This window comes from Myxocyprinus asiaticus, chromosome 17 (assembly GCF_019703515.2).
Source record: "Myxocyprinus asiaticus isolate MX2 ecotype Aquarium Trade chromosome 17, UBuf_Myxa_2, whole genome shotgun sequence".
Classification (NCBI taxonomy): Eukaryota; Metazoa; Chordata; class Actinopteri; order Cypriniformes; family Catostomidae; genus Myxocyprinus; species Myxocyprinus asiaticus.
This window is the reverse complement of record NC_059360.1, coordinates 23,976,602-23,998,046: the sequence shown is the minus strand read 5'-3', so window position 1 is coordinate 23,998,046 and position 21,445 is coordinate 23,976,602. Positions and strand designations below refer to the sequence as shown.

Genomic DNA, 21,445 nt, shown 5'->3' with positions numbered 1-21,445 from the left:
TGGACAGACCAGGGACATATGCAAGGATCCTTTTTGTGGACTTCAGTTCGGCTTTCAACACCATCATCCCAGCTATACTCCAGAATAAATTACACCAACTCTCTGTTCCCATGTCTATCTGTCAGTGGATTTCCAGCTTTCTGATGGACAGGCAGCAGCTTGTAAGACAGGGGAAACTCACTTCCAGCACCTGTACAATCAGCACTGGTGCCCCCCAGGGATGTGTGCTCTCCCCACTACTCTTCTCCCTCTACACCAATGACTGCATCGCCAAGGACCCCTCTGTCAAGCTCCTGAAGTTTGCAGACGACACCACTGTCATCGGCCTCATCCGAGATGATGATGAGTCTGCAAACAGAAGGAAGGTTGAACAGCTGGCTGTCTGGTTCATTCAAAACAACCTTGAGCTGAACACGCTCTAAATGGTGGAGATGATTGTGGACTTTAGGAGGAACACCCCAACACTGACACCCCTCACCATTCTAAACAGCACTGTGGCAGCAGTGGAGTCATTCAGGTTCCTGGGCACTACCATTTCACAGGACCTGAAGTGGGAGACCCACATTGACTCCATTGTGAAAAAGGCCCAGCAGAGGTTGTACTTCCTACGCCAGCTGAGGAAGTTCAACCTGCCACAGGCACTGCTGATACAGTTCTACTCAGCGGTCATTGAGTCTGTCCTCTGCACTTCAATAACTGTCTGGTTTGGTTCAGCTATGAAATCAGACATCAGAAGACTACAAAGGACAATTCGGACTGCTGAGAGGATTATTGGTTGCCCCCTGCCCCCATCCCCCCTTCAAGAACTATACACTTCCAGAGTGAGGAAAAAGTCTGGAAAAATCTCTCTGGACCCCACTCACCCTGCACATTACCTTTTTGAACTATTGCCTTCTGGCCGATGCTTCAGAGCTCTGAGCACCAGAACTGTCAGGCACAGGAACAGTTTTTTCCCTCAGGCTATCCATCTCATGAACAGTTAAATTGCCCCATTGAGCAATAACTATGTGCAATACACAGTTTAGTCTTTTTTTATATTTATTAAAAAACATCCAACCTCTTCTGCCATTTCATTCCTCTGAAAAAAAAAAAAAAAAAACATAACAGATTTGTATTTGAACTGTACATAACAGATAACAGATTTGTATTAGATTGCACTACGTATGTGTATGTGTAAGTGTGTATGTATGTATGTATGTGTGTGTCTGTGTGTGTATGTACATATGTTTATAACTATTTTTTATTTTTTATTATTTTCTATGTCTTGCTGCTGTTTTTGTATTGTTTTTGTATTGTTGTACACTGGAAGCTCCTGTCACCAAGACAAATTCCTTGTATGTGTAAGCATACTTGGCAATAAAGCTGATTCTGATTCAGAGTAAAATGTTTGGATATGGTATAATTTTTTTAGCCACTTCATTATTTTGATTATATTTTTATTTCACTTGAACTGTAATTTGAATTTATAAATATATAAAAAATTTTGGTGTTTCAATAAATGAATTTTTTTCAATATCTAAATCGACCGGTAGAAGTGAAGTGTGTTCTGATACAATCACTGTTAATACTAGCCATGATTTGTGTGTCAGTAGATGAAAATTATTAAAAATACTTTCTCTATAATTTAAAGAAGCATGCATCCAAATTCTATGCAAATTCACATTGTCTATGCGTTTAAAATTAGCGTGTCACTGTCATAGAAATGCCTGGCATTCATCAACGACGCAGTTAATGCACAAAAGTCCATATTTATATTCTTTTAATTCATTGCATACAGTCCATTTACACATCCAACTTTTTATAAATGTGCTGTCTTTGTTGATCCAGCCTTTTTGCGCATTGCGCCCGTAATTTGCCAAAACCCACTTGCGCCTAGACTTAGTGCAGGCTTGCACGAAAATACCAAAACATCATGGCCATGCCCATCAACTTTGCACTTATGACTTAAGGCACTGCGTTGCGTGTAACGCTTGCAGTCTTAAAACAGTGTCCGTCCTAAGACACTAATTGCTATTTATACTATTCTACAAATATCTGTGTGCAGGTGGACATTTATCTTTTTCTAATCCACTAAATCTTCTTAAAGGGGTCATGATATTCCTTTTTTTTATTATTAATTTAACGTTCCTTGAGGTTCACTTATAACATTAGTAATGTTTATTTGCACATCAAAATAGTCATATATTTGTAAGACATTACCATTTTCACCCTCATTCTGACCCTCTGTCAGAAACATTTGATTTTGGTGCTGCTTCTCCTTTAAGACTTGGCATTAAATGCCCACTGTTATGATTGGCTCTGATCAAAAGATCAAGGAAAATTTGATTCCTCATGTCATGACCCCTTTAAGCACTTCTCAAAGCCATATTAAAAGGATAGTTAACTAAACAAATTCTGTCATAATTTACTCAAATTCATTGCATTTTCCATAAATAAAAAGAGAATGGTGACAGAGACTACCAGTCTTTAACATTGTGCCTAACATTTTTTGTGTTCCATGGAAGAAAGTAAGTCATACAGGTTTGGCACAACGTGAGGGAGAATAAATTTTCATTTTTGGATGAACTAACACTTTTAGTTGTGTTTACAAAGATATTAAAGTGAAAACAGGACAGAGGGATTATGACATCATAGGTCATCCATTGAAGTCCTCTGTGCTCTGCTCTGTGACTCAGCATGATGGCATCACCACTGTGCTCTTGAAATCAGTAGATGGCAGCAGACAATTAAGTGACTTTATTTGTGCTGAGAAATAATTATCTGTCATGCTTTTCTTTTATGATTCACCTTGTACTGTATCCATTGCACTGTAGCTATTCTTTTTGAGGTTGTTTAGCTCTTGATTTTTTTCAAAATATGCCTTACACCAGGCATATTTCAGGGATTGGCTTGTTTGATCTGCAAATTTTTGTAGTGTCTGTCTGATAATGCGGGATGCTTCTCCTGCAATCCTTTCAAATAGTGCACAGTTATGTGGAATGCATTCAGGACTGGCAAACCGAGCCAAGTGCCCTCTCCGTCCTCTCCCCAAACCAGTCTGTGAAAGTCCTGTATGTTCATCCATAAAGCAGTGTGGACATTTTTATTGGGCCTGATACGTGGGAAAGACATTACCAAGCCCTCACCTGTAATAAGACAAACAATATATAGATGGCTGGGATCTCCAAAAACAGCACTTCTACAGGCTTGCTTGATGGAAAGGAACATCCAGGTGGATGCTGGTCACATTAGGTATACTGTTAGGACAAACAAGCTGCAGGGACCTTACACTTCTCAAAATGTTTTACTTCGGTATAGCTAATATATTTACCATCTGATGACCAGAATCAATGATACATCTTAAAGTTGCAAATTCAATGTCAGGGTTTGAACGGTGGGTATTTAGAGTTATTTAAAGGATTAGATCACCAAAAAATTTAAATTATGTAATTGTTTAATCACCCTCATGTAGTTTCAAAACCTGTATGACTTCTATGAAACACGAAAGGAAAATTTTGAAGACTTGTTCTGGTTGCTGTGTTCTATGCAGTTAAAATAAATGTGGACTTCTCACGACTTCTGAAGCCTTTTATGAGAAACACAAAAATTTAAGTCACTATTCACTGAAAATCTTAAAATCCACCCTAGCTGTCCTTGGTGTGTTCATGAGAGTCCATGAGAGAAGCAGTGACGTCAGATTTGTGAATGAATTGTTCTTTGAGTTGGATCTTTTACATGATTTGGCTTATCCAGTTCACAAAACTGGTCTGAATGATTCTTTCACGATTCGGACGACTCAATGATCCGGTTGCAGCAATTAACTGCTCTATGAAGGGGAGGATTATTAGTGAATAACAAATTACATTTTTGGCTGCTTCTCACATAAACCTACTGTATGACTTCAGAAGACTTGGAATATAGTGCTCAAGTCATATAGACCATTTTAATGATATTTTTATGGTGCTTTTGCATCCTTTTTGAATGCTAAAAGCCTCAGTCCTCATTCTTTGTAATTGCATGGTAAAGAGCAACCAGTACAATTCAAAAGTTATTCATGAGTTTGGAACAATATGAGAGTGAGTAAATGATGACAGAATGTTCATTTCTGAGTGAACCATTCCTTTAAAGCATGTAAAGGTGGTGTAATGTAATGTCTACAGTGTGTGCAATGTCCTGTGTCTTATCCAGAACACATTAATTTTTTTAGGAACTGAAGCATCAACAATTCCTTTTTTTTAATTTTTTTATTGTGAACACATGTAATGCTTTTACCAAATCACAGGCATAAAGTATTAAGTGACAGTGATCTCTGGCTCACACAACAGACAATGACATTCATTGCTGTTCATATCATGTCTCGCAATCATGAGCAGGATGATTAAAAGTCAGAATTCGGCAGCAAAATCAAATGCCAACAGGTGACAACAAGCGCCATGCTTTTGCCAGGGCAGCGCAGATGAAAGAGAAGACACAATTAAAAGTTATATTTCTTTTCCCTAAACTCGCTATTTGAGTGACAATCTTGATTGCCATCAATGGCAGTCTTAAGCTGGGCGGGATCAAATATCCGAGGCTTTTCTTTCCTGGCACATTGTCTTGTTCATCTATGATCCATCCCTCATCATGTCCTGCCATTTGGTTCACAGATGCCCCTGTCCAGAGAAATAGCTGCTTGTGTTACTGCCCATTGCTGATTATGTAGTATATCAGAGCATAACCAACTAAAGACTGCAAAGATCATTTTTACTCTTTATCATTCAGATTATGTGCAGATCATACTTTTATGAATGTTTAAGTAAATCTAACCACTTTAAGTGATTTATAGATTAATACCTTGGGATATGCACATAGTAGTTCAAATACAAATGGAAAGGTTTCAAGATTACTTGGGTACACTTAGATTTAGAGGGGCTTTGAGACAGATAAAATGCACACAAAATGACACAATGTTTAATGTGATGCAAAGTTATAATAGGTTTATTAAAATTTTAGTAACGGTTTGTTAAAAAGATGGTCATTTAAATATTTTCTAATGTAGAATTAATAGCAACCATATCTTTTAGATATAATGATTATATCCAAAAAGTGGCACAAACCTAAAATTATGTTTTAAGAGTCTTGACCACCTTGCAAAGAAAAAATATAGCTAGACACATGAAATGACTGGAACCAATTTAATTATGTACTGTAGTTTGAATTTAAAAAGAAATCAAAGTAAAAGTTTAATTTAATTAAAATAAAGTAAAGTAATATCACTTGTTTTATTATAAGGTTAAATTTTCAACTAGCTGATTCTACATTTGCAGGTCTTCCACCTGCATCAAATGTAGTTTACATATACTTCTTACAGTATATGACCCTTCAAAACAGCTCTAGGCTTTCAAATCCAACTTCCTTCTCCACAAGTCACTTGTGGCTTTCCTTGCGAGTGCACTCTGAATGCTGCCCATTGATTTACTTCCGTTCAAAGAGCACTTGGTCAGCCAAGGGTCAGCAGCAGGCATGGTTCTTCGGAACCCACAGAAACCTTGTTTCGTCTGGGGAAATATCAAGTCCAGTGCTGCTATAGAGAAACTTAAGAGTTCATTGATAAGATCTTAAACTCCAACCCCCAAACACTTCAGTCACTAAGGCATTATAGGGCCGGTTGTATTTAACAGCATATGATATAACATCCTTGTGTCTCGGAAACATAAACGAAAGCAGGGGAAAAGGTAGCGGGGTAAACATGCCAAATCTCTCTGTGGAGGAACTGTTTCTGTGGTTGGCAATTTGTGATTGATGCCTTTGATTACAGTAAAAATATATGTTAATACAAACACAGGGAACATTTTGGACTCTGCCAATGTCAGTAACCCTGGCCTAGGTCAAGCCGTCCTCTAGACCTACACTTCTCAGTCATTTTGTCAGAGCATGTTAAGAAAGCTACTACTCAAAACCTTCTTTTCCTTCTCTGATATGACTAAATGACCCACTATTTATGCCCAGACTATTAAAGCAGGCACAAAAAGTGGAATTTCCCTCATTCTTTTAAGATTGCCTAGGGTGTAGTATAATGGATTGTTCTTAGTGGTTAGATTGATGTTTCCCTTTTGCCAGTTGTAGTCAGGTTGAGTTTAGTGTTTGCGTTGCTGATTGTAGGCATGGGTATTGGTCGGAAAAAGGCAGAAGCAACCATTTAAAAACACTGCATTTTAAACAAAAGTATGCTAATACTTCCAAATGCAGTAAGTAGAAATGACTTATCCATCTTAGCAATAATTGTTGGTTGGATGCCCGGTGGTCTGTGTGATCTAACAACATCTGTTTTCCAGTTTCTAAATTAAAAATGACCTTTACATGAAATTAGTTGGGTTTCAGCAAACTTTGGTTTTAAAGACTACTGGTCCATCTTTCCATAATCTTATTTGCTGATGTACTGTAGATTGTGGTCTTATTTATAATACATGCTTTAGATTCAAACAGCATTTTCCTCTCTACCAAAAAAAAAAAAAAAAGCCTTGATTTTTATCAGATCCTTTAAGCTTTCTTACAAGAGCAAAGGGAACCCCCAACTGTATCCGCCCATTTTTAATCAATAACACCACTGGTTCTTTTTTAGATTAATATTCAGTAACCTTATGTCTGGATGAAAAATGCACTACACGTTTATTGCACATTTTTGAGAGGGGATATAATCACTTAACAGCATGCTTTCTATACTGTATATCTCTTAGCTCTGGCCAAAAGATTGTTATTTTGTACTGAGGAATTTGAGTTTATATGTTGCTTTTTGGACCCATTAATCAAAGTTGCTCTGATTTTATCACTGTTCCAAATGCAGAAGGATTTCCTCTGGATTCATCTCAAACCCCTTATTTTATGGGCTAAGATTAAAGTCTTAATCAAAATTGACTCTTTACTTTCTTCATAAACATTGTTTTATTGTGCAAATTCATCAGTGCATGGTATTGCAAAAAATAATAAAAAAAAAAAAACTTTTATCAAAATCAGGGCTGGGAAATTGAACACATTTGATGTTGTATGCGCTTTTCCCCACTTCCTGTGGCTAAATTGGCATACATAAATTTCCATGAGGTACACGCTCGACTTAGTTAATGTTAATTTCAACAAATAGTGATACATTTTTAAAATCAAAAGTTGTATTTTTTAACATTAGTAATGCACAATGAATTAACTTTTTTAACAATTTTGATTAACATTAACAAAGATTAATAAATGCTTTTAAAAATGTATTGTTAACTGTTTTTTCATTATACCTAATGCATTAACTAATGTTAATGTATATAACCTTATTACAAAGTGTTACAAACATTTTTAATTAATTCACAGCCCTAATCAATATGTAATTAATTGCTCCACATCTGAAACAACTTTCCTTTTTGGCTGATGTCACCTAGGCTGCACAGACTACTGGTTAATTTTTGCCAATAGCCAAATAGCTATTTAGGCATTGTTTTAGGCTACTGTTCTTCTACTAATCTTCTCAATAGTAACCACAGTAAATCATTGGTTTAATTTAATTCAATTGTGGACATTGGTTCCCCACAATGAAAATGAGTTTCTTTGATATGAAATTAAAATACACTGCTTTTTCAGTAGTAATGTACCCAACCTTGAACTAACCATTAGCTCCACTTTTCTCCAAAATGGTAATCTCCCAAATAATAAATAAATAAACATGATCTAAATCCCAACATAACAGAATATTAAACACTAACAAGAATCCTACTTGTTTCATTTTGTGTATAAATACATTAAAATAAGACTTAACACCCAATCCAGTCCCATGCAAAGCATGCTGGGAACTGGAAATCCCCTGCCCGGTTTCAGCAATACATTGATGCAACAAATATTATTCATAAAGCCCAACACAACTGGATTAAGAGAACATAAATGGATTGTACACAGTGAAATTAAGTTGAGACCAAATTCTGAAGAATTTTGATATATTTAACTCATTTTAAATAAGTTAATTGAGCAAGCAGTAAAAATCACATTCAGTGAACATCATCCGTTAGAAGTCTGAATCCATTTGAACATTTCATAGCAATGTGATCATATAACTTTATGGTGACTGTGTTGAACATCACTTGGACTTTACACAATATAATTATGTTCTCATCTCAAACATAAATGTATTAAGTTGATTTCACGTGTACTGGTTTAATATTTTCAATAGAGCTGCTTTCCCTTTTTTCAGTGTACAGAAGTAAAATGGTTTACGGATACTGTTTCATGTTGACTATATAAGAATTCATTACCTTTACTTAATTTAATTTAAGAAAGTTTTTACAAGCAATTTAAATAAGTTACTTCTAATTAATTCAGTTTCATTAAACCAACATAATTTACTATAGTTGGTTTAATTGAACTTTATTAGGTTAATCAAACTAAATTTTTTATGTTGGTCTAATGTAATTGTATTAATTTACTAAGGTTTATTTAATTAATTGTGTTGTGTTGGTTCAAGATAATACATTTTTTTAATCATTAGTATATGCCAGGTGAGCAAGTGTAGGGACAGTGAAACTGTTGTACTGTCAGTTTGCTATCAATTGCTTAAAGAGTTAAGCAGCATTCAAATCAAACACTAACTGATAGAGCAAGTCCATCCTCAAACAAAGCACAAGCACCAGTCTTCATCACAATAGTACCCCCCACCCCAAACTCCAGCCAAACAAACACTACTTTTAAAAAATGATAAAACAGAACAGTAAACATGAACAAAACTCATCCTGTTCTTATCTTGCTCAAAAATGCATAAAATAACACTTAGGCTGCATCCGAAACTAGGAAAATGCTGCATACGTAGGTAGGAAGGGATCGAGGCACGTCCGAATCCAATGTTCGTGTCACATCCTGTCTAACGAGATACCTTCATCCGATCAAATTTTAAAGGCAGCATACAGTAGATGTATCCTTCGCTGCCTATGAAATCTCACAATCCTGTGCGCGTGGATCCACAGCGGTTGAGCTAAAGGAAAAAATGGTGGACGAAGAGACAGTTGATAGTCAATTTGTGTATAATGTAAGTTTTTTTCCAACTTTTGATTTAATTTCTAGCAAGAAATGAGTATTGTAGTTATGAAATATACACTTGGTTATTGCCAAAACTCTCTTGATTTTGTTCTAGATTATTAGACCATTTTGGATCAGTTGGATGAATGAAGCAGACACGTTACCTTTAGTGGGCACCAGATTGCTGTAATCAGTTGCTGGTATCCTAGCAACGAGGTGACCTTACACTGCCTCCGTAGCCTGTCCAAAACCAGTTTCTGGAGGTGCTTTCATACGCAAACGCTATCTGTTGAGTCATTGACTGATAGGGCAGCGAGGCAACAAGACAGCTACCTTTGGTTTCGGACGCAGCCTTAGTTTCAACAATTGTTCACACCATCCAGTCCCCTGCAAAGCATGCTGGGAAATCGAAATCCCCTGGCCAGTTTCATCAATGCTACAAAAAATATTCATATAGACCTTTCTCAAATGGATTAATTAAACTTAAATTTTACAAATTTAATTGAATTTAATGTAATGAATTTAAGATAAGACAAAATATTCTAGAATTGTGTTGCATTAGTTAATTTTAATTAAGTGAACAACCTGCAAAAATCTTTTTTTTTCAGTGTGTATTTGCTCTATTTTACATGTGTTTATATCATTCTTGTTTTTTTAAATATCATCCGCTTGCACGGGTGCAAATACAGACAGCCAAACTCTGTATGCTTCCATACAATAGCAATAGTTTCAAGTAATTATTGTAAAGAAATAGATAAGTAATTGCATAACTATTAATTTTGTAGTTGGTTTTAGGGGAATCTGTCTCTATTTATCATGATACCTGAAGTCTGCTATATCACATTTTCAACATCAGGATGTAGGTTTCTAGTGTAAATAGCAGACCTCCTCAGAAGTAGGTGGATGTGTGTTTAACGTGTAGGATAGTCTTAAACGTTCATGAGGTAATCCTGTGAGACCATTCAGTACATGAACTTGACAGTCCTATTGGTGTTTGGGCTCTGAGCTCACAGTGCCCCTCTGTGCTGGTAGATAAACATGTAGAGCCCCTTTGTAGGCAAACTTGAGTGGGAACCTTTGGGAAAAAAATCGAGATCAGATTCGGAAAATGGGAAATGAGGGGTAAGGAATGGTTGGGGAGAGCTAAATGTGTGTGCATGCACAGGTCAGTGACTTCATAGCTCAGTGTCTGATCTTTTGTTCATATTAATGAATGAAAATAGCCCTGGATTGAGTGCCTGTCAGTATATTTGCCATTTAAGCAAATATTATTGATGGAATATCTTTTTTATTTTTTATTTTTTATTATGTGCAGTAGAGTAGAGTTGGTCCTCTTAAGGTCCTACTTACTACTCTGTAGCCCAATACAAAATGAAATCTCTACTATTTTTGCTGTGTTAATACACATTTTGCATAGTAGCTAACCATGTTTCTTTACGGATACCTAGCAATGAAGTAAGGGGTAATTTACAGTCAGTTTCCATTATTGCATAATAAACCTAGACAGGGTGATCAGCATATGAGTGATCTTGTCACCCTGAAGGGGTTTTTATTTGCAAAAATGAAAGACTGACTGTAGATTATCCCACATATTACATGGCTATTTGTCAAATAAATAAATAAATGGACTTGAAATATTGATTTGAGTTGGAATAATTTTTTTAATTGATTTAATTATGTAAGAAAATAGAGACAATGGAGAGACCAGGGACATGAAACTAGCACAGATATGTACTGTAGGAAACCAGTTGCCTAAGACAACAGCCAATTATACAGTTTAGCGGTCATTAAACAAAAATGTTTGACCACAGAATGCTATAATTGACCAATCGGAATCTAGTATTCAAGAGGGGCAATCATATTTCCCCATATCATATGTGTTGTTTAAAGCCAGATCAGCAGTAATCAGAGGATCATGTGAGATTTGAAACAGGATCTTGCCATGAACAACTGGCAACAGATTTACTCAAATTCTGGGCATCTGGAGTTTGAGGTCTTTCCAAGAAAATTAGTTAAAACAAAATAATGAAGCATTGCAAAAAGATTGTGTTTGAGATTGTAACAATAGCCCTAATTGTATCTAAAATGAACCAAAATGTAAAATAAAGGAAATACTGTAATATTAAACATCTCATGGGGATTGTTTGATAGACTCTTTAAAACTCATTACTTACATACTCAAAAATTGCTTGATTTGTTTGGTTTTGGTAACCTTTTCTCATGTTGTAAACGTCTCCATACTGTTTATAGCTGCAAAATCTCGAATTAAGTCAGATTTTCTCTCTTTTACACTGCCGTTCAAAAGTCTGGGGTCACTTGACTGAAATGTTTCTCATGATCTTAAAAACTTTTGATCTGAAGGCGTATGCTTAAATGTTTGAAATGAGTTTTGTAGACAAAAATATAATTGTGCCACCATATTAATGTATTTAATCACAAAAATAAAATGTTATAAAAAAAAAAGTTTTTGAAATGGATGACTTGGACCGAATAATAAAGGAAATCAGCCAATAAGTGCCCAACATATAGATGGGAACTCCTTGATACCTCAAGAAGTTGGTTGAGAAAATGTCAAGAGTACATTTCTCAAAGGGTGGCTACTTTGAAGATGTTAAAATATAACATAGTTTTAATTTAATTTGGATTTTTTTAGTCACAACAGAATTCCAATAGTTCCATTTCTGTTTTTCCATAGTCCTGATGACTTTACTATTATTCTAAAATGTGAAAAAAAAAAAAAAAATAATAAAAAAAAAAAAAATATATATATATATATATATATATATATATATATAATAAAGAATGAGTAAGTGACCACAAACTTTTGAATGGCAGTGTATGTCATGTGATATTTGACCTTGATATGTCCCGATGCTTTGCAATAAATTTGGCTTTATAGATACCATAGCAATTTTATATCAAATTCTTGGAAAATTCAGTATTCCACATGACACGCAGAGTTTTGAATCTTGTTTATTGTACTCTCTGTGTCTCAGGATTTGAACAGCCTTATTTTTTTTTTTTTACCCATTCTTATCTTATCATCCTTTTAAATCCACTGGTATTTTATGCATTGAAAATGATTTAATGTTTTGAACTTTTTGAATGGTTTTCATTGGCTCCTCCTCTCTTCTGCTTCCTTTTTATCTCTCCTACATGTGTCTGTACCTTAAGGTCATATGCACTCATTTTGGTCTGACTGGTCTCCCTCCTGCTGCTCCTTCCATCCTGTTAACCCTCTGTTTTGATCTCCATTTTTATCTTCCATATAGATGTAAAGGTCCATGGAGGTGACAGATCTCTTTAAAAAGCATTCACTTTAGTGTTGGTGTGAGTTAAGTCTTAATACTTGTATTTGCTGTGTTTGCAAGACAGTGTATTGATATTTCTCAAACATTCTGGTTAGGACTTTTCCATAACCCTAAAATTTCTGCAATTAATTCAGGCCGAGCCATATGAACAAACTCCATTTCTACAAACTATAGCCTAAACTTTTTTTGTAGATAATTTCAGCCTTAGATGTGCTGTTTTTGTAAACCTTATAATCTTGAAGAAAAAGTTTGAAAATCTCCCAAATCACATAGAATGTTCAGCATTCGAAAAGTAACTAGTAATGATGTGGCGATCATAATATTTACATGCTTAATTGTGATTGGTTTTCTTTTTTACAGCAACTCTCATTTCTTATCTCATAACAAGTCAAATCACAAGTCAAAAAGAGAAATTGTAAGAAATCGCACGAGTTGGCTCTTACAAAAACATGTGACTTATACTCCCATAGAGAAAAATAAACAAACCAATGAACAATGTTATTTTGATTTTTCCTAAGTTTAACCCTTAACCCAAAACTAAATATGAAACATGTGAATTTATAAAAATCCATAAAAAGTGTTTTAAAAAAATTATAGAAAAAAAAAACAATGTACATCAAAATACAGTTTAAAAATACTGTTTGCTATAGTTACTCTAAGTATAAATGGGCTGACTATCAAATAACGAACATTTTCTCATCATGGAAAAAAATCATTACAGTCCGAAGCGTTTGCGGTGTACACAGCTCTGTTGTTTTGTCGTGCTGCTCAAAGTGTAGAAACGGTGAGATGGGGCAACCGTTGTCATGATGTCTTGCGGTCCAGATGGAACCGGGCTGCCGCGGTCTGCTAATTGGTGACAGCACAGAAGAAAGAAAACATCAGGGTTTGGAACAAGACAAGGGAAGCATATTACAGGTTATCAACATACATCAGTAATTTGTATTGCAAAAATAAATATGGAATGAGTGACAAAGTTTGTTGACAAATGTTTCCTTAACATAAAGTGTTGAATAGGAGGCTAGCTAAAATCTGATGTTTGTATTGTATCAATTTGAAATGCTGTTTGTTGATTGGTTGGTATCTATGGGATGAAAGTCGTACCTTAGTCGTACTTGCCAAGTCGTACGATATTGTATGATTTCGCCATCTCCTGTGAATTATTATAATGGTTTTTCATGAGACTATGTTGACTTTCATACTGAATTGTTATTGGTTTTTTCTTCCTCCTTTACATTGAACATCTACAGTGTGTTGAATTAATTTCTTGTGTGCATCCTACTTAAAACAAGACACACCTTAAGTGTTATGACAGCAGCAAAGTGGCTCTGATGCTGCATTCCATTTTCACAGAACCAAAGCCTAACACCTAAGCTTGGCTTCAAACATAACACTACTCCTTTGCTGCCTTGCAAGCGCTGGAATTGCCTTCAGGAAATGCAAATCTCATTTTCTTTGTGGAGTGCTATGAAATGCAGAAACAGAGGATTGTCACTAATTCAATGTTTTATAAGAATATGCTCATTAGTCTTTCAATAACAATCCAATCCTACATTATCTAAGAGACCCTTAGGATTTGTTTCACATTAGTAGTGAGTTTTATTCCAACACTCCTCATCATAAAATTGGGCTAAGTAATTAGCCATGTGCAACCATGTCAGTTGGGATATTTCTATTATTTTTGAAAGAGGAGAGGATGCAGAGTGCTCCAGAAACCATATATTGTGAAATGTCTCATGAAGGAGCACTTCGTCTTTTTATGTCTCGAAGCTAACATGAGTTATTTCGCTCCCCCTTCTGGTACTCCTCTCTCCCTCTGTCTCATCATTAACAGTTCTGCTCTCATAACTCATCACCGTGATTAATGCCTCACCCCACCCCAGTCCGGCTTCTTTTCTCTCCCTTTGTCACTCTATTTCTTTTGTTTCTGCACCCCTCCATTGCCCCTTCTAATTCTTACCATTTTTTAGGTTCACTCTGCTGGATTCAATGTTAGGAAGAGGTTAATATCAAAGCCTGCCAAGCATTATCAGGGTCTCCAGTTACCGGAATTGTTCAACAGAGCTTAATTTTACTCCTTTCCAAAGAAATAGAACAAGATCAAGATGTTGAAAGAGCACTTCTCACATGGAGTGCTTACCAATTGAAAGTGCCTACATTGACTGTAATCAGAGGCCCACAATGTATGAAATTAGGCAACTTTACCTAATCACTGTATATTACTTTCTCTTTATTATTTTAAGGTCGTGTTAGATACATTATGAAAGATTATGAAAGTGCTGGCAACAATCCTGGCCATCATGTGGGTTTGGCGTAAGAGATTTAATCTGTTTTCTCACTTTGTCCTTTTAAGATGTGTCTGTGACTGAGAAGGAGGATGCCTTCCTTCGAAAACATGTGCCTCGATACACCAACCTGCTGCTGATCGGCCACTCCACTGGCTGCTACATCATCCTGGAGATGATGAAGAGAGCTCAAGGTATTAGTGGTATTTTTTTTTTTTTTTTAGCTACAGTGGCCCCAAAAAGTATTTGGACACTTAAGTCACTTTTTCTCAGAACTATCTTAATTTTTCTGATCCATTTTACAATGACATTTTATAATTATCAAGGTGATTTTTAGTGGATGTATGAAGTCAGTTCCCCTTAAGTAGTGTACACATAAGTACCCTAGCCAAAGAAGAACTGTATAAAATAAAATAGCATTTTATCCAGTTTATGGGAGCTCATTTAGAGTCACAGATACTACGAAATGTGAATTACTTAAATCTACATAAAAACACGTTAAACCAACAATATTCCCCCAAATATTGTCCCAACAAGCCTAACAGAGTTGTCTGAATGAATAATTACATGTTAAACAATTTAGTTGATTTGCGAGTTCCCAGCATGCATTGCTACATTAATAAATTATGCAGTTAGTGTTATAGGTTTATTTTGTGATGTTTATTGACTTTTTACGCTGTTATATATATATATATATATATATATATATATATATATATATATATATAAATTTTTTATTTTATTTTTTTGTTTGCTTCTGTTAGTCTCTTGTTGTGTGGTAATGTTAGGAGCTCATTTTTTTTTTTTTCACTTAATGAGGTTTGTTGATTGTCACCGTTATTGAGGTTTGTGTGTTAAGGGTTGAGGTCTATTGTGTGTCTATGTCAAACAATTGTATATACTGCCTTGCCTTGCAGTTATCTTCATGTGAAACTGAGTTGGTGACAAAATGAAAGTTCTCGTATTGTGAATTAATAGTTGGCTGAACAAGAAATTAGTAGTTCTTTTAACAGGATTTTTTGCATTTAGTGAACAAACAAATTCACATTGACTAAACAAAGCAATGTTACTGAAATAACATTTTTACAGTGCACAAGTGTAGTTTATAACATTAACTATGGACATGTCCCACTGACTTTTGGCAACCATAAAGTGTCCAAATATGTTTTATCTTAATATTAAACTATATAACGTATGTACTGTTTTATAATTTAAAACTCATAAAACTTCTTTTTGGGACATGTTTTCCTTTGAAAATTGTGCATGTACTACCTTTATTTAAAATACTGTAAATGCTACATGGTTTGATATTATGTTGTCTAGTGACATTTGTAAAATTATAAGTGTGGCTTAAGTGTCCAAATACTTTTTGGGTCCACTGAAAGTAAACATTTCTATGTTGAACACATTCTCTTCTGAACAACTGACAGTGAGTAAGCCTTCCAAATGACTATTCACTCAGGATGTCTTTCATTGTTTCACTGCCATATTTCTTATCTGTCTCTTATCTGCTTATTCTGTCTTGTTTTCACATAAAACTGACTCTTTTTTAAATAGAGAACTTGCATAGACTACCTCAGTGATGTGCAGGTTTGGCATTGAAGATAATTTGAAGGTAAAATAGTGCCTAAATGATTTGCATGTGCAAAGTAAGATTTGTAAATGCAAAAATGAAGTTACAAGTGTGACAGAAAAATGTGCATGCGCAGAGTAAGATTTGTGAAAGCGTAAACCAAATTCCAAGCATAAAAATAAATTGCATGTGCACAGAACATATTGTAAAGGTGTAAATCAAGTTGCAAGCGTAAGAAAAAATATTAGCAATACTTTAATGCTTTGCATAAGTGTAATTCTTGTGTTGTGAATCTGTAATTTTCGTATTAACACAAAGTAAATTTGATGTGTATTCTTCTGACTTCCTTTTTTTTTTTTTTTTTTTGCTTCCACTTTTGCACTGTTTTTGCACCTAAACATGGCCAAAAACATTGCAAACCTGCAATCAACAATATGCAAGCAAAGAAACGGTGTCATGAACAGCAAAACGGATTGACCGTGTAGAATCAGTCTGCATGTGTAAAATAAATTACTGCAAACGTGTAAATGAATTACACGTGAAACAAACTTGTGTTTGTGGCATGAATATTTTTCAGAAATAATCCGATATACACTGTTCCGTCTTCCCTTTGTTGTGTTCACAGTTTTGGCACAAATCTTCCACTAAAAAGAGTTTTGCAAGTGCGAGGGGGAAGGCAGGTCTACCTGCTTCTAGTAACCAATCAAATGAGATTTTCCTTGACCAGTTTACTCTAAATTGATTGGTTTAATAACGTGACAGACAGCTTTTCTTCATATGGCTCAGCGTCATTCCTCTGGGTATCTCTCCTCTCTTAAATATTAAACTGAAATATTAAAACGTATATTTTACACATACAGACTGATTCTAATGTGGTCAATCTGTTTTGCTGTTCATGACATCCTTTCTTTGCTTGCATATTGTTGATTGCAGGTTTGCAATGTTTTTGGCAATGTTTAGGCGCAAAAACAGTGCCAAAAGTGGAAGCACAAAAAAAAAAAAAAAAAAAAAGTCAGAAGAATTTGCATCAAATTTACTTTGTGTTATTGCACAATTACAGATTCACAACACATGAATTACACTTATGCAAAGCATTAAAATATTGCTAATATTTTTTCTTAAGCTTGCAACTTGATTTACACCTTTACAATATGCTCTGTGCGCATGCAAATTATTTTTACGCTTGCAATTTGATTTACGCTTTCACAAATCTTACTCTGTACATGCAAATTTTTCTATCATGCTTGTAACTTCATTTACGCTTTTGCAAATCTTACTCTGCACATGCAAATCATTTAGGCACTAATTCACCTTCATAGATCATGTCATCAAAACAAGATCATTGCATAAATCCATAAATTAACAGGATAATTTTGTTCCCTTCATTTAATGTGTTAAAGGTCAGGCGATTAAATGACATGGAAAAGAACCTTGATTTTCTTTCTCCCTCTGGGGTTTTCCTGCTTCTAAGATGTCATTTTTATTTTCAAGCATTTTCTCTACCCAGAGATCCTTTTACCTTGCTCACTCTCACCCACTCTTGTCTTTTTTTGTAATTCCCCTCACTAGGAGGGCGTGTTTTCCTCCTGGCAAAGGGAAATGGGTTTTAGCTCCATTAATGGGGCTAGTGCAGTTCTGCACTGCTTTTTTGTATTATTATTAATTATTTATTGTATTATTATGTCATTATTATTTTGCAGTGTTAAAGACCTACATCATAATTATTGTAGGTCATAATAAAAAAATATGTTCTGATACTTTTGGAGGCAATCCTCACCCACTCTTGTGGAAAAATATAAAGGGGTCATGAAATGCTCTTTTTTTTAAATAGTTTTATTATTTCCCCTGAGGTCCACTGATAATGTTAGTTAATTATTTTATTTTTTTGCATTAAAACTGTCATAATTTAGTAATATATGATCATTTTGCACCCTGTCTCTGGCCCTCTGTCTGAAACACTCGGTTCTGGCCTAAGCGCTTCCTTTAAACTTCAACGTAAACGCCCAATGTTATAATTGGCTAACATCATGCAGCCCCTCAAATAGAGCCATTTTTCAATCTCAATAGGAAGAAACTGAATAAGCACCAAAACATTATAAAACTAAATGTCAGAGTTTACACATAGTGCACATCCATCACATTGCATCTGAATATATTAAACTGTTCATCTCAAGCACAACTGTTGACACTTACACCCTGTCTACGCCAGATGCGAGAGTCACGTCAAAAGCAATAGAACCCATTATCATCAGTGATGCTGTCTACCATGGATGAGTCCGTTGCAGCGCGGCACATTGCGCCGACAGTAAACAGATGTCCCGTTCCATTATGCATTGCACACAGTGGCGCTACTACTACCAACAACACAAATAAACAGTTTAGAAAGTCTGTGTTTGTCAGCAACATAAACTATCACACAGTCATAACATATGAAATATTCATGAATGAAACTTTTTACTCACTATTTTTGCGATCGCGTCCAATTGTTTTTAACTGCCCCATGCTTCAATAACAGTTCAAGCTTTGCAAAGCTTGAATTGTATTATGACTATTATGATATGATAATCCACTCTAAAATATGCCGAAGACACAACCACATTTAGTTTCCAGTATCATTCCATCATGTTTTCATACACCAACAACTAAAATAGTTCAGATGGGCGAAAGAACGCGTCCATGACGCATCTGTGCTCAAAACAGCAGAGCAGCAGCTGAATGACATAGAGCTTCTCCTTTTCAGAGTTGTAACTTGACACCGAATCTTTTAAAACGGCCCGAGATATGTATCAAGTCGTCTGTCTGTGTATGTTTATTTAGAAAAACATTTAAATCTAGACAGGCACATGGTGTCCTGTATAAGTCCACTTAGGGTGAATCTCCCATGACAGGCCCCATCTCTCTCCTCTTCACCTGTGTGACTGACTGAGCACCAGTGGGCGGGGCCAAGGGTGCAATGACGGAAAAATAGGCATTGCATATGCAGATGTACTTGGTCCTTGTGACGTCACAAGTTCTACGAATTTCAAATGAGATGTTTTTGCAGCTTGGTTTAAATAAATTCTCTTTTTCTGTTAAGGAGGACGTTTTCAGTTCTGAAACTTACAGTATGTTTTTATAGTACAATGACATCTTATATCAAAAGATCAAGGAAAATTTGACCCCTTTAAGTAAAAATTGGTCTAAAAAATTATTTATTCTTTCTTCTTAATGGTGACACAACTTCCCAATCACACTCAGAACAGTAGACTAACTGGTTGCATTTTGTCACATACTGTACTTCAAGGGTTTGTTCAATTTGCTCACCCTCATGTTGTTCCAAGCCTTTTTTACTTTATTTCTTCTGTGGAACACAGAAGGAGATGTTAGGCAGAATGTATCCATACCAGTCACTTTCATTGCATCTTTTTTCAATACAATGAACGCTAATGGTGACTTTGGCTGTCATTCTGCCTAACATCTTCTGTTCCATTGAAAAAGAAAATAAAACAGGTTTGAAACTACATGATGACTGAATTTTTGGGTGAACTATCCCTTTAAGGCATCGTTTTGAAATTCCCTTTTTTATAAACTATGAAAAATACATTTTATTCCAGGCCTTTAATGCACTGCCAACCATGCAGACTTTTTGTCTCTTCCAGACTTTGTCTGAATCTCTTCTTTTCAAATAATGGCTAGCTGAATCAATGTTGTAGTCAAATATGGCATGCCTAAGAGAGCAAAACATGCATGAAAGGAGAAAAAAATTTCCTTTCTCACAGGAGATTGCAGGCTGCCAGGAAGCCAACCTGGCAATTATGCCTGGTAACAAATGATGTGTGATAATCAGAAACTGTTACTTTGGACCTCAGATATTTATTTTGGATTAGAAGGGACCAGTCAGTGGAAATGATGGTATGGTTTTCCCTGGGGCATTTTTAGAGGAGAATGTTCACGGAATACAGCCTCAGACCAGGAGCCACTGTTAATGTTTTACATTTTTTTTTTTTTTTTTTATTTAAGTTTTAGTCTTTTAATGAAAATGTCCTTTAAATTTAGTCAATATTTTGTCATGATATATTCATTTTTACTCTGATATGACTCTAAATTGGCATATAATTTTAATTAACAAAAATGACATTTTAGTTGACAGTAATGTGCAAAATGACAAAAATGTGTCAATCTGTAACATACCAAACTTTAACCAATTAAACAAACATTTTCTAAATGTTTGGTCTAAATGTTTATTCATTTAAACATTTATCAAACATACACTCACCGACCACTTTATTAGGAACACCTGTACACCTACTTATTCATGCAATTATCTAATCAGCCAATCGTGTGGCAGCAGTGCAGTGCATAAAACCATGCAGATACGGGTCAGCACCTTCAGTTAATGTTCACATCAACCATCAGAACAGGGAAAAAATTTGATCTCAATGATTTCCACTGTGGCATGATTGTTGGTGCCAGACGGGCTAGTTTGAGTATTTCTGTAACTGATGTTCTCCTGGAACTTTCACGCACAACAGTCTCTAGAGTATACTCAGAATGGTGCCAAAAACAAAAAAACATCCAGTGAGCAGCAGTTCTGAGGATGGAAACGCATTGTTGATGAGAGAGCTCAACGGAGAATGGCCAGACTGGTTCGAGCTGACAGAAAGGCTACGGTAACTCAGATAACCACTCTGTACAATTATACAATCAGAATGCACAATACGTCGAACCTTGAGGCGGATGGTCTACAACAGCATAAGACCACATTGGATTCCACTTCTGTTAGCCAAGATCAGAAAGCTGAGGCATCCACAGAACTGCCGCTCACTGGATGTTTTTTTTGTTTTTGGCACCATTCTGAGTAAACTGTAGAGACTGTTGTGCATGAAAATCCCAGGAGATCAGCAGTTACACAAATACTCAAACCAGCCCGTCTGGCACCAACAATCATGCCACAGTGGAAATCACAGTTAATGTGAACATATCTGCATGCTTTTATGTATTGTACTGCTGCCACATGATTGGCTGATTAGATAATTGCATGAATAAGTAGGTGCACAGGTGTTCCTAATAAAGTGGTCAGTGAATGTACAGTATAATAGGTAAACAAAATACAATGTGAAAAGTGTCCTTGTGAAAACCTGAGCTCCTAAAATAATTGTATTTAAGGAGTATACTGAAGTATCATCTACTTTTTAGAAGTTACTGTATTGTGAATTCTGCATGCTTTAGGATTTATGGCTATTTAGTGTTTTAGACAGTTTAGGACATTGCATTTCGTGTTGCACATTTTTACGGAA

General features: G+C 35.5%; 1 protein-coding gene across 1 annotated transcript in view; it reads left to right on the top strand.

Moving 5' to 3' along the window:
* Nucleotides 1-14,086: 14,086 nt before the first annotated feature.
* Nucleotides 14,087-21,445, top strand: part of ldah (lipid droplet associated hydrolase) — a 43,396-nt gene continuing 36,037 nt past the window's right edge. Inside the window, exons 1-2 of the mRNA XM_051722490.1 lie at nucleotides 14,087-14,111; nucleotides 14,665-14,790. Coding sequence (XP_051578450.1) covers nucleotides 14,087-14,111; nucleotides 14,665-14,790 — 151 coding nt within the window. The remainder of the gene's footprint in view (nucleotides 14,112-14,664; nucleotides 14,791-21,445) is intronic.